The sequence below is a fragment of the Tamandua tetradactyla genome, chromosome 5 (assembly GCF_023851605.1).
Source record: "Tamandua tetradactyla isolate mTamTet1 chromosome 5, mTamTet1.pri, whole genome shotgun sequence".
Taxonomy (NCBI): Eukaryota; Metazoa; Chordata; class Mammalia; order Pilosa; family Myrmecophagidae; genus Tamandua; species Tamandua tetradactyla.
In genome coordinates, this window is record NC_135331.1 from 38664074 (window position 1) to 38679555 (window position 15482).

General features: G+C 35.1%; 1 protein-coding gene across 1 annotated transcript in view; it reads right to left on the reverse strand.

Moving 5' to 3' along the window:
* LOC143684064 (procollagen-lysine,2-oxoglutarate 5-dioxygenase 2-like) overlaps window positions 1–15482 on the reverse strand; it is a 116318-nt gene that overhangs the window by 37276 nt on the left and 63560 nt on the right. The window contains 2 exon segments of the mRNA XM_077160730.1: window positions 294–406; window positions 3724–3872. Of these exon segments, the coding sequence (XP_077016845.1) occupies window positions 294–406; window positions 3724–3872 (262 nt within the window).

Below are 15482 nucleotides of genomic sequence, written 5' to 3' on the forward strand. Positions count from 1 at the left end.
AGTTGCTGGCTTGTCCACCAAATAGGAGGCAAAGAGACACATTAAACTACTGTTGAAACCCAGCCAATTGAGAGGAAATTTCACCTACTTATCATTTATTTATTTCACTGGCTTTCACTGTTTAAAATACGTTTTCAACAAGAACATTTTCAAATTCTGTTTTCACGTTGCCACACTGTCAATAAAACCTTTCAACCACTTCTGATCTTTTGAGCATGTACTCCATATTATCAGAATAGAAGAAAAAACACCTAATACCGTAAAACAAAAAGAAAATGCAGGCCATTACATACTTGCTTCACTGGATCAATATAAATTTTAGTGTAAAAGAGCTGATCATCATCATTATCCTGGAGATTCCACTGCTGCACTATACGATTGATATAAGGGGCATAGCCAATAAATCCTGCAACACAGAAAACAAAGCAGAAAATGTAACACTCGAAGATGAAACCCTGGATCTGCATTAATTCCATTGACTATCTGCAGTCTCAGGAAGCCCTCGAAGCCAGATCTTGTTGGAATTTCACAGCTCACTATAGGGGAAATGAGATATTGAGTATTCTCCACTTACATGCAAAGTACAGGAAAAAAAGGCTCTTCCTGAATAAACATTCTCAAAAGTAACTGAAACAACAGGGGAACTACTGTTTTCCAAGGTTCCTAAAGGAAAAAGAGTTACCAGGAAGAACCAGAGGGAGACAGAAGACTGTTCTCTCTCACCTTCTAATAGGTTCTTCCTGGATCCTGTGCAAAGGATTCGCAAGCTGCTGAAAAAGAAAATATCTACTCCAGTGGTTTTACTCTCAGAGCCAGCGACGCTAACATAACCAAAGGAATGTTGGATTGTCACTGACTGCATGCATCCTGAAGAAATTTTATATCTGAGACATTTCAGGGATATTTCCTTTATTTGAATTGGTCGTTATCATGCCTGCTAAAGCATTCTTTGGGTAGGTTTTGTATGTCATAGACTTAAGGAAATCTAAAATTGCACTGTTCCTTTTGGCAAACAGCATACGCTTTAAATCTGCCAGTAACAACTGTCTATAAAAGCCAGATAACAGACTCATTTGTCCTCTGTTTGTGCCCCCTCTGCATTTCAGGAAGGCAATCGAATTGCTAAGTATCATTGATATGCAACACTTTGAAAAAGGGATGAATTTTATTCCTGTGAATTGAAAGGAAACCTGATTATTTTCATCTTCAAAACTAAATTCCCTGTAGAAAGAAAAAAAAGTTAATTAGAAGAAATACATCCAGGAACATTACTGTTAACTAGAGAAAACAATGCAAAATAAAAACCAAAACCAATCACCAGTTGCTCATTTTTTGTTACTCTTGCCAAATAAAAGTTACCAGAATATTGAAAAATAATGCACTTTTTAATTCCTCTAACCAAACATTTCTAATGAAAAATATAATTCAAATAGTGACACATAACACTTTTCAACAGATTATATTGATTTTCCAATGGATTATGATTATCCTTGTTTTTCAAAAATTACATTTCTTTATCTTTTTTGCAAATCCCAAATGTCCTCAAATAAATACAAAGGAATTACACCTATTTTCATTGCATGTGATATATATTTATATGATTAATATTTTCATATTAAAATGCCAAATTGTTTCAGCAATTCAACAAAGTTTCTAATATCTGAGCTTTCCCTTGTAAGGAAAAATGTTTGTTCTCTATGATAAAGATTTTCAAATAATCAAAAGATATTATTCACAAATATAACTCATGTCTCTTAAATAGTTATCAATATGTGAATTCATGAAATTACATAAAACTGTTATTGAATGTATCTAGGTTTTCCACATTCCTCTAATTATTGTGATGACAAGGACCAAAGGATACTCTGATGTACTTCTCTGATCACTTTCCCACTTACAAATACCTTTTCCTTAATTAAAATGGTTCACACAGACACTTATTTGGTAGTTTTTTGCTGCTTCCACAGCATTATGAGTCTGCCTGAAATTTAGACACTTGAGTAGAGATACTACCATCTAGACGGATATACCTACGCGATTTCACCACGCACATCATTTTTGGGAACATTTTATAAGTATAAAGTAAAGCCTATCCCAGAATCCACAGCTAAATGCTTCCTTTAAAAAAAATCAGTCCTTTATGTATGGAGAATGGAATGATCAAAATAGGAATGTTTGCCTTTGTTTGGTGTTTTTTTGGTATTTAAAAAAAATAAAATAAAAAAATTATTTAAAAAATCAGTCTTCAAACCATCTAGGACCCAGGATAAGTTGGAAGATTAGGCGTGTGCTGTTGGAAGCTGTGAAGCAGAAGCAGCACCAACACACAGGTCAATTGATCGAGGAAGAGTCATCGCAGTGGGCAGTCATTTTACGGAGGACACTGTTCAAAGTGCATGAACCAGAGATCCAAGAAGGGAAGACTGGTGAAGCAATGAAGACAGAGTGACTAATGGATTGAACGCTAGGTTCTGAGTTGAATATGGAAGTAAAATCCAAAGGTGCTAGATGGATTGGGAGAAAAGAAGATGCTCAAGATATACTAGAAAGCACGAATTGTAAATACATTGAGATGGAGGGAAAAAGTGAGCTGAAAGGAGGCAGTCCAAACTGGAGTTCAAGGTTTCAGAAATGCATTATTTATATGGACTGACAAAGTTCCAAAGTACAACTAAGGGAATAGTTTGCTAAAATAAAGTACAGGTAAAAAGAGCTGGAACTAATATCTCAGATAAATTAAATTATCTGCTAAAGATTACACTGTCACAGTAACTGAGCAGAGCCTAGAATCCAGATATGCTGTCACATCACCAAGCACCTGTTTAAACTAACCTGGACAGTATCCACACCCTGTTCTACCTGTGCAGATCACCACACACACCCCCGAAAATATGTATCCCCAATGTAGCCTGCAATTTCCACCCAACATGCTTCTCTACCGTGTCCCCCACCGCATTTGGTATTGTGTTATGGTTACAATAATCTCAGTCTAAGGAAAACAGTTTGGAGTCAAAACAGTAATAATGTCCAAAGTCAAATCCTATTTTTGACTTATTATTTTTGGGGGGAAGGAGGAAATATGATTATTTGTTCCTATAATCCATAGTGGCATAAATAATGCAGCATAGCTCTTTAAGTATACGCAAACACTCACTTTTTAATATTTTTTGACTACTAATTTCAAAATAAATCATTCATTTTCTCTAATATATGTCAAAAATAGTTAATAAAATTACGTAATGCTTATTTTTAAAGCTATATAACTGCAAATTGAAAGTGAACTTTTTCCAAGGAAGGGAACTTACTAAAACTATTACCCTACACCCAGAAAAATTTCAATGAAATTATAATCAGAACATTGGACCCACACTGTTTTTCCTTTAAACAGCTGGATGTCTTTAGGAAAAGTCACTTAGATTCTGAACATACTGGTTTCCTCATTTATAATGTGAAAATAAAACCTACATTTACTAGAGCTCATTACATTTGTTATGAGATCAAATGACATAATATATAGGAAAATGCTTTATTAAATATAAAATGCACCGTGGAATTTAAAATGGTATTACACTGCCATGGCAAAAGTAAGTTAATGCTTCTTTAAAACTTCATGTCCACAGTTACCATAGTTTTGTACCACAGTTACAAAAAAAATACTGTTTCAACAATATGGATGATTTACCATGACTTGCACTGAACTTTTTCTGCTAATGTCTTACTCACCTCCTGAATTCAGGTGCACGAAAGGGTACTTGTCGGCTAGTCTTTTATCTGGCCACAGAATTCCATCTGCTGCAAAGACTACTTTCTGGTTAATCTTTTGGAACTTTTTTAGAACTTCTTCTGGCCCACCAGCAAATAAGACATCAAAGCTGTTTAATGAGGAAATAAAAGAAAATTTTTAATAAACACTTCAGAACTCAGGTACCTAAACCAAATAAAGTTCTCTAATAAAAGTCAGAATTTAGAACCCAACAGGGGATTAATAACAATTCTTTACAGAATACACCATTCAATTGTCTCTCAACTTAAATTATATAGATCTTATTATTATTTACATTATATTGACAAAGTCAAAATTTAAGACAGCCTTTTAGTACTTAATATTTTTTCAATATTGCCTATCGCCCAAATAAAAACTTTTAAACAGTGGTGAAATGTTAAATATTCAGTTATTTGCTATTTAACTTAATAATATAATAATCCCTTCAGAATTCCTAAAATATATTTAATCATTTTCCACTGTGAGTTTATTATAGTGTATTCTGCAGATTTAATGGGTGGGCATTTTCAACTTTTATTAATTAACTTATTTATTTGAGAGGGAGTACCATAATATTGGTTTGTGGTCTAAATTATTTCCGGAAATGTGAACCTGCATTTGAGATGAAGACGGATGGAAGACTGAATTATCAGGTGTGCTGCTGCTTCTGCACGTCAGTGACATTAGACTTTAGCTCAGCTTTTAGCTGCCATCTAGCATTAAAAAGATAACTTTGTCTCTGCAACATTAGAACTTTCAAATATGATGGAATTTAATGATCAATAAATCATTGATAGAAGCTGCATTTGTAACTGCCCAACATTTCAAGTTAATTTGAACCTATTCATTATTCCTAAAGAACTCATTATCTTTGACAAAATTTGTTCAATTAGCAATATCCATTTAATGTCTGATTCACTATTTTGCTTGAAATCCTAAAATAATTGGGCTTAGCACATCTTTTTGAAGTTCAATGACTTTGAAAAAAAAGTCAACAAAAATTGACACTATCGAATTGAATGACTGCAGTTTCATTAAGTAGCAGTCGCTGTTGTTGGTTTTTTTTATTTTTGGAGACTTTGTTTCTCATGGTACATTCAAAGAATCACAGTGACTTAAAACATCAAGTGGAGAAGCCATTACCAAAATATTATCACCCTGCAATTAGTTCTATTCATAGCGACAGGAAATTCCTGTGCATCTCGAGGTACACTAGTACACTCAAGGTCAAAGATTTCTAAAGATAACTTAATGCAACATCTCAGGTGGTAAACATAGAAAGAACAAACTAATGCTTTTGAAGTAGACGCCAGATCTTCCTAAGAGCCAACACTCTGGGTGCTCTGCTGGGATATCTGACCTGGGGAGCCAGAAAGCTGCTCCACATGCCTTCCCTGCCAGACTCACTTCAGAGGACTCACTAATATGCTGAATAAGAGTAATGTGCCACGCAAGACTTAACAACTTTCTATATATGGATTATTTTATCAAAACAAAATGCACTCTATTATAGTAAAGAGCCAACAAAATTCTTTTAAAACTTACTTTCACCTAATAGTTTAAGCTTATGCTCACTATCAGCACTTGTGGCAGAGATGCCAGCTGGCCCCATAGACATCCCCATGCCTTTATTTTAATCATGGAATCCTTCCAATTTCAGCTTGGCAGATGACCATCCTGCTAGAGACTAACTTTTCCAGCCTACTCTGAATTCAGGTGTGGTCTCATAGCTAAATCTGTCAGACGGAATGAATGTGAGTGGAACTGATGTAGGTTCTTTACTTTAAAAAAGCAGTTGCCAGCCTTCTGCTTCCTCTCTCCTTCATTTCCCTTCAGCGAGAGCCACACTTTACAAGTTAAAAGATACTCAACATCACACCCTCATCATATAGTCCAACACTAAATCAGAAAATAAGGAAATGAAGGAAGGAGGAGAGGGAGAAGATGAAGGATGGAAGAATTAAAATGCAGTTAATATGCAGCTAAATTTAGTAATTATTCTTAAATTATATTTTTTAATCTAGTAAAAGTGTGGTTGGGAACAGAGATATAGATTATTTCTTTTCATTTTAAATTGTTCTAGAAGATTAATATCTGACCATTTGTCTTTACTTAAATTATTAAAAAAAACACTGCAAAATTAAGATGTAACTATATATACTGGTAACTAGTTTTTTCTTCCAAGAGTAAATAAAAGGCAAGAAACTATTGGTAGCATTACTATCAATATCATAACAATAGTTTGCCACGAAATGTGCTCTGAGTTATGAAGCCAGGAATCTATTCCTGGCTCTGCCACTTGCTCCCTCAGCTGCCTTAGACAAGTTATTTAACCTCCTTGTGCTTTTGTTCCTTTGTCTATAAAATGCGAGGAGAGGGGGTGAGCAGTACCTATTTGATCAAGTTATTTGTAAAAAAAAATTAAAATTCAAGAATAAAACCTGACACATTGCAAATACTCAAAGTTAACAGAAGTTAATATTATTACTATAGGAGAGGGACTGGAGGAAGACAGGGAGAGAGACAAGAGACCAAGTCACCCTGAAATTTATACCAATCTGTAGTCTTATTTTTAGCCAGATATGGATTGTTCAAGTACATTTTAAATCAGAAAATCTACTCTGACTGATACCACATACCAACTTCTTGTCTGCTTATTTACAAATTGAATTCATCTCATGTCACAAAATAATATTTATAAAATTTATTCAGTTTCTGTTTTACTTCTAAATAAACACTGGTACCCTCAGTACAATGGAGAATATAACTTCCTGAAATAATTCTATCATTTCAAACATAAATATTTTCCATAATACTATTAGTTGTTAAACCAATTTTGAATTTTTTTCTTAATAATGAAGATTAAGAAATAAGATCAATTTTATAGGTAACTGGGCCACGAGAGGTGAGGCAAAACACAAAGCCCTCTGAGGCAGGGACTGTCACCTGAGTTGCAGAGGAATTTCAATACACAGTATGGAGATGGCACAGAAAAAAGTAGCATATTATATCAGGGAATCATACACTTGAAGATTTGGGCTGCACTAAGTCAGAAATTTTGCAGGTAGCATCAAATATACACAAAAGTTAGAAATGCACATTTAGAAACTGAGAGTCTTTGAAAGCCTACTGAAGTATATAAAGTACATCTCAAAGTACGAACAGAAGCTTATTGCTTGAAAGGAAAGAGTAATAGCAACTTTTACTCTTATACTATAGTATCAACAAGCATGAATTACCTTTATAATCAAGAAGCAATTATTTGAAGTAAAAGGGAAGCAAAAAAATAGCTTTCCATAATTCAAATAAGAATTTGAATTTGAGTAAAAATTCAAGGTTGCAGAAACTTTTCACATTTTGTTGTTAGCTCTGTGTTTAAAAGCACTTTAGAAAAGTTATTTGAACAGATTTAAAACTTTTCAAAGGGCAAGAAAGTTTTTCTACTTAAAATTGTTTGGGCCATAAAAACTCAAATAGTCAAATTATAAAAAAAAATACACAAGAGTCATAAAAATACTTTTCATAGGATTTAGGTACATTTAAATATGAAAGATAAAATAAAGCTTTCCACATTTAACTGTGGGGAATATTCCTGGGCCCTGCAAAAACCATAAGGTTCCTTACTGAGTTCTCTACCATACTGACTGGACATGTCAGTGTTCTATCTCCAACAGGTCATTGAGACTTTTACAAGCATTTGCCCTTCTGTGTTCCGTTTCTGTGGCACCATCGAGCACTCGGTCACCAGATTCAAAGTCTTTAATTCAGCCTTGACTCTTCCCTTTTCCATGCATGGCCTCTGCATCAAATATTTTGCCAAATCTTACTGATTCCTCCTACTTAATGTGTTTAGCGTTCAAGTCCTCTGCACTCCTGCTCAGAGGAACTAGACTAGATGAATTCTAGAATCCTACTCGCCTCCACATTACCCATATTCTCCCCACTTCTAACCAGATACTCCCCTGAGAAACTCAGGAAAATGTCAGAAAAACTCTCCTGAACATGGTTCTGTGCCAGTCCCCAGAAAGAATTGCTGTTCTCAACCAGGGCAATACCAGGGCTTGGCAAATATTGAAAAGATCTGGCCCTTTACAGAAAATATTTTAGGCTTTGTGGCCACATGGCCTCTGTTGCAAAAACTCACTTCTACAGTTGTATTGCAAAAGCAGTCAAAAGGCAAGTACACAAATGAGCAGAGCTGGGTACCAACAAAACAATTCACAAAAACAAGCAGGGGGCCAGACCTACAAAATAAAGTCTAAATGAATCAGTCTCATGTTAATAACCTTCCATTAAATAACTGATACTAACACCAAACTGAAACACTTGATCTGTTTCTTCTTGTATGCCTTAGAATGCCTCTTCTTGATTGTGACCAAATCTGTCCACCTTTAAGTCCTGTATCAAATGCCACCTTCTCTAAAAACATCTCCTTGATTACACCAAGCAGAAAGATCATCCCTCTCCTCTTAACTTCCACAGCTCTATTCCTCTCTGCTTAACAGAATATTTTGTTTTTTGCTCTTCGTGTTAAATGTGTCTATCTCATACTAGGCTGTACATTTCTCCCTCATGTGCCAGATCAATAACTTTGTTACTAATCAGTACATTCCTAGACTCTGTATTTTGAAGATAGTAAATATTTGTTGAAATGAGTAAATAAATGAAGGGGTGAATCATCTCTAGTCTCAAGAGACAGTGAAAACTAATGTGTAGCCTGAAAAGAAAGCAGCAGAAGTGTTCCCTAATCTTGTCTGCCTGTTTCTCTGCAATCTAATCCTTTAAACCAGCAATGAGAATCATCCCAAAGAGGCTGATGGCTAAAAGCTGAGCTAAAGTCTATGTCACTGACATGCAGAAGCAGCAGCACACCTGATAATTCAGTCTTCCATCCGTCTTCATCTCAAATGCAGGTTCACATTTCCGGAAATAATTTAGACCACAAACCAATATTATGGTACTCCCTCTCAAATAAATAAGTTAATTAATAAAAGTTGAAAATGCCTACCCATTAAATCTGCAGAATATATTATAATAAACTCACAGTGGAAAATGATTAAATATATTTTAGGAATTCTGAAGGGAGGGAAAGGAGTTGGTCTAAAGTGGGTGCTATTTTTTTTTTTTTTTTTTTTGGTATGGGCAGTCTCTGGGATTTGAGCCCTGGCATGGCAGGTGAGAATTCTGTCACTGAGCCATCGCTGCACTGCCCTAAAGCGGGTGCTATTATAAAAGCTAATTATTATAGGGGGATTTTCCTCCAAATGCTGTATCATTTCATTTAGTGAATATAAAATCCTTACTGAAACTAGGGAGAGATGGGAGTTTATGTAGACACTGCTCGCTGGCGGCTCATTTTCTCTGGACAGTGTTTTTGAGAGTGTCCCAGTGCAAGGACACCCCTGCCCAGAGGCAGCAGCAAGGAGATCAAGGTGGCGGCAGTCCAAGCTGCCAGCTATCTGCGGGGCTGCGAGTCATGATTTGTTGCTGGGTTGGTCACTTTGTAAAACAAGATAGTTAATTTTAAAAGCTGCCATCTAGCATTAAAAAGATAACTTTGTCTCTGCAACATTAGAACTCTCAAATATGATGGAATTTAATGATCAATAAGGGTTATTAAATCACTAAGGGAATAAAGAAACCTTTTGGCCAATCCCCAGCGCTTATTATTAGGTACCTATGACATGCAGCTACAACTATACAAAGCTGTACATAGAAAACTGCATCCAAACGCCACAGCAGTACCATATTTTGTGCGTAACAGATGCTCAATATATTTATTTACTGAAAAACACAAAAATGAAGGAATAGACAACGTGGTTTGGGAATGAATGAATGCATACATATATACATACATAGTCAGATAAATTCCAAATCCATTCCACCCGACAGTACCCACGGACAATCAGTCTAGACAGATGTGAATATCCAGTACTTCTTTTACAGACCATCTCTTGCTCTTCCTCATCCAGAAAATATTAACAAGAACATGTTCTTAAAAAAAAAATCCTTATTTTCTACTTAATTCCAAAACATAGTGCACACTACTTTAGATGAGCCAGAAGGCAGTGCAATGTAAGTGATTGCTTAATTTACATGACAGCCAATGATTTCAACCTTTCCTTGTAAAAAAAGAAACAGCATAAAAGCTGGAAACTAGGGTGTGTTTTGACTTTCCTTTACACTAATATAATGAAAAGCTGTCCACAGCTAATGACTGGGTTCTTTGTTTCAGCACGGTTAAGCTGTCATCACTGCCAGGAAGGAAAAGTCCATTAAAGAAATCTGCATTTGTTTGTTAAATTATAAACATAGAACTCAGAAAGCTTTGCTTTCAGAAAATGTTACTCTTCTGTATAAGCTATATAAAACTATAAAGAAAGGCAGGCATACTGGGTATATAACCTGAAGTATGAGGGGATAAAATGTTTATTTCAGAGAATACATGTAGCATGGTCACCTTTAGGATGATAGGCATAAATTATAATTCCAGTAATAATAACATAAGTGATTAAAATGGTATGCTCACAAACTATGAAATTAAAACATAATGCAACAAAAACATAACCCTTCACTATTTTCTTAAAGGTAAATCATTCTAAAGAGACTATCATAACCTTTAACATTTCTTGAAGTCATACATTTTTCTTCAAAATTCTGTTTGTTCAGTTTTGTTTGCAGAATTAGTATTCTATCAACGAGAATTCTTTGAGGGAATTTTTTTTCTCTATAGTGTCAAAAGTTCAGTGTCTGAATCACAGTTTGTGCTAAATGCACATGTATTGACTGCTGAGTGGAAAACATACTCACACTCACAGGTATTTCAGCAAAACAGTATACTCACAGGTATTTCAGTAAAATAGTATTTAATGAGAAGCCAAAAGAAAAAAATATGTATTGGTGACATACAAAAGAGCAGATGAAACAACATCTTGCTCATGTTGGTTTGTTTGTTTGCTTATTTACATGGGCAGGCACCGGGAATCGAACCCGGGTCCTCGGGCATGGCAGGCAAGCATTCTTACCTGCTGAGCCACCGTGGCCCTGTTTGCTTGTTTTTAGTGAAAGTTCAATTTTTGAATGTTTTCAATCCTTTGTGACTAAAAGAATCTGGATGTTCTTATGCCTTAAGCGTCATTTTGGGTGCACACTTGGTTCCGTGGTAGAATGCTTGCTTTCCACACGGGAGACTTGGGTTAGATTCCCGAACCATGCATCACCCCCACCCCCCGCCCCTCTTCCACCACACCACCTCCGCCAGCCAACAAAAGTCACTTCATTTCTCCAAATGATAAAGAAAAAAACAATCTTTAAAAATACTTGTAGAGCCACGGCATCTTTTACTGGTGGGCCCCGCAGACAGACGAGCGCCACGAGTGCCACCTACCGGGCAGGAAAAGAAAAACAGCCCAGAGATTTCACAGAAAAACCTTTCAACCAGCCGGGTCCCACACCCAGGGAAATCTGATCAAATGCCCAGACACCAGCAGAAAATAATGGATGACGCTCGGAAAATTAAAGATATGGCCCAGTCAAAGGAACAAACCAATAGTTCAAATGAGATACAGGAGCTGAGACAACTAATGCTGAATATACGAACAGAAATGGAAAACTTCTTCAAAAACCAAATCAATAAATTGAGGGAGGACATGAAGAAGACATGGGCTGAACAAAAAGAAGAAATAGAAAATCTGAAAAAACAAATCACAGAACTTATGGGAGTGAAGGACAAAGAAGAAAAAATGGAAAAAACAATGGATACCTACAATGGTAGATCTAAAGAGACAGAAGCGACAATTAGTGAACTGGAGGATGGAACATCTGAATTCCAAAAAGAAACAGAAACTATAGGGAAAAGAATGGAAAACTTGAGCAGGGGATCAGGGAACTGAATGACAATATGAAGCGCACAAATATACGTGTTGTGGGTGTCCCAGAAGGAGAAGAGAAGGGAAAAGGAGGAGAAAAACTAATGGAAGAAATTATCACTGAAAATTTCCCAACTCTTATGAAAGACCTAAACTTACAGATCCAAGAAGTGCAGCGCACCCCAAAAAGAATAGACCCAAATAGGCGTTCTCCAAGACACTTACTAGTTAGAATGTCAGAGGTCAAAGAGAAAGAGAGGATCTTGAAAGCAGCAAGAGAAAAACAATCCATCACATACAAGGGAAACCCAATAAGACTATGTGTAGATTTCTCAGCAGAAACCATGGAAGCTAGAAGACAGTGGGATGATATATTTAAATTACTAAAAGAGAAAAACTTCCAACCAAGGCTTCTATATCCAGCAAAATTGTCCTTCAAAAATGAAGGAGAAATTAAAACATTTATAGACAAAAAGTCACTGAGAGAATTTGTGACCAAGAGACCAGCTCTGCAAGAAATACTAAAGGGAGCACTAGAGTCAGATACGAAAAGACAGAAGAGAAAGGTATGGAGTAAAGTGTAGAAAGAAGGAAAATCAGATATGATATATATAATACAGAAGCCAAAATGGTAGAGGAAAATATTATCCAAACAGTAATAACACTAAAAGGTAATGGACTGAATTTCCCAATCAAAAGACATAGAATGGCAGAATGGATTACGACCCAGCAATACCACTACTAGGTATCTACTCAAAGGACTTAAGGGCAAAGACACAGACGGACATTTGCACACCAGTGTTTATAGCAGCATTATCTACAATTGCAAAGAGATGGAAACAGCCAAAATGTCCATCAACAGACGAGTGGCTAAACAAACTGTGGCGTATACCTACGATGGAGTATTATGCAGCTTTAAGACAGACTAAACTTATGAAGCATGTAATAACATGGATGGACCTAGAGAACATTATGCTGAGTGAGTCTAGCCAAAAACTAAAGGACAAATACTGTATGGTCCCACTGATGTGAACCGACATTCGAAAATCAGCTTGGAATATATCATTGGTAACAGAGACCAGCAGGAGTTAGAAACAGGGTAAGATAACGGGTAATTGGAGCTGAAGGGATACAGACTGTGCAACAGGACTAGATACAAAAACTCAAAAATGGACAGCACAATAATACCTAAGTGTAATGTAACTATGTTGGAACACTGAATGAAGCTGCACCTGAAATATGGTTTTTTGTTTGTTTGTTTGTATCTTCTGTTTTTGTCTTTTTTCTTTTTCCTTTTTATATATATATATATTTTATTAGTATTATTATTTTAATTCTCTTCTCTATATTAACATTCTATATCTTTTTCTGCTGTTTTGCTAGTTCTTTTCCTAAATCGATGCAAATGTACTAAGAAATGATGATCATACATCTATGTGATGATACTAAGAATTACTGAGTGCATGTGTAGAATGGAATGATTTCTAAATGTTGTGTTAATTTCTTTTCTTTTTTTTTGATTAATTAAAAAAAATTTTAAAAATTGGATAAAAAAAATAAAAGCACATAGTAGATTCAGGAAAAAAAATAAATAAATAATAGAGGAAAAAATGTTAAAATAAATTCAGTTTGAAATACTAGCGATCAATGAAAGGGAGGGATAAGGAATATGGTATGTAAAAATTCTTTTTCTTTTTCTGTTTTTGTTTTATTTTTCTGTTGCCTTTTTATTTCTTTTTCTGAATTGATGCAAATGTTCTCAGAAATTATCATGATGATGAATATGCAACTATGTGATGATATTGTGAATTACTGATTATATATGTAGAATGGAATGAGCATATATTACGGATGTTTGTGTTTCTTTCTTGTAATTTCTTTTTAATTAATAAAAAATTATTAAAAAAAAAAATAAATACTTGTAAAGCCATGTTTCCCCTCATCCAAGTCTATTTCTCCATCTTGTATTGGGATTTATTGTTACCAAAAATTTACCACGTCCTGCTATCACCCAGCCCTAACAATATGTAAACCGCACACAGCCCCCAGCTTCCCCGTGTGAGAGACAAACAGCAACAATTCCGCTTGATAACTGAATAGATATTAGCCATATATAGTCAAAGTGATAAGGCATATTGGGAAACAGCAGAAATTTGTGTGACTAACAATATCCTTCCTTTTTCAGCCAGAGTTTATTTAGCTCCCAAACTACATCTTCCTAGATAACTGCTGAAATAATGCCTTGACTGTATATTCATTCTAATTATACACCGACCTCTGTAATGTAACACTGACTACCACTCTACTTTTTTTAAGCTTATTCTTCCCTACTGTTTCTTTAGTTGTCAATAGCTTATTAATTTCAAATTCCTTTATCTTACCTCAAGGTCAGAGTTAATTGTCTTTAAACAAATACTTTAATGACCTGGAGAATTTATATATGGAAATCCTTGAGAAGATGTTTTCATAAAGGAAACACTCTTTTGGTAAGGCCAGTAACTACTTTCTAACACGCCTTTCAAGTATTTCAAACACTGGGCGTCTTTAAAATGAAATGCTCTTGCATTCTGATGAACAGTGTTATACATGTCACCATCCAATGAAAACGTAAATTTCTTCTCTGTCCAGATTCAAACTCTAATAGTTGCACCAAGACTATCTTTAATTACATTTCTTCTGAATATTTTTTTCTTATATCTAAAGAAAGAAAGGACATAGTAACTAAAAATCTTTACTGGATGTCCCAGTAAATTAATGGATTACTCAGTAATATGGATAAATTACTCCACCATACGTTTATTTTAGGGCCAGGGACTCTGCTGGTTTGTATTTTACTGTTCATAGGACAGCATCAGTTTCACGGCAACATTTAGTTTGCATCTAATTTCACTCACAAGAATGCAAACTTTGTTATGTTTTGCTAAAAACAAAAACAGAATGCAAAAATCTTGTCATGTATGATAAGTAGGTCTGATCGTCTGTCTTCAGTGTCAATAGAGTAAAAGAAATACATGCTTTATAACGTCATTCTAAGCTGTTATTATGAACGCCTACTCTTTTACCAAAGGTGAAAAATATAATAATAGACTCTGTAGAAAAATTTCCAGTACACAGGCTAACACCTGTTATACCACATCTCATCTTCCTAGAATAGGTTCCTATAAGTAGAACCTTAATTTTTGCCTAGAAGACATCAGGGAAATTCTAAAGACCCGTGTATTGTGGATTCTTTCAAACTTTTAAGTACTGATAGCACTGGAAATTCATTATGTCTACTTTCACTTCAAAATTTATATCTTTCTTATCTGTCCTGTAACTATTTGTTTAAGAGTGCTTTGAAAACTATCACCTTTTTCTTTCTTTGCTTTGTATATGTATTATATCACACAGTTCAAAAAATTTTAAAAATTATGTTCTTATTTACATTTTGTCCTTACAAAATGTACATATTTACAATTACGTCCTTAATTACATTCCTTATTTATATTTGCATTAAAAACACTACTCTCATAAATTAGTAAATTAGGGCAGGTCATGGTGGCTCAGCTGGCAGAGTTCTCACCTGCCATGCTGGAGACCCAGATTTGATTCCTGGTGCTGCCCATGCAAAAAAGAACAAAAGAAAACATTCCTCTTACTTTTAATCAGCAATAATCTGTGTTTTGGGATTTTCAAATATAGAGACAGACATAAAGAGACTTTTCTAAGTTAGAAAAGAAAATGCAAGGGAACTTAGGGTGAGCAATCAATGATATCCCCCCAAAAAATGAAAAGGAAAGAAAAAGATTACAAGATTGGAAGGCAGGAGCTGGCAACAAGACAGCTCACAATTACTTGACATTATTAAAACA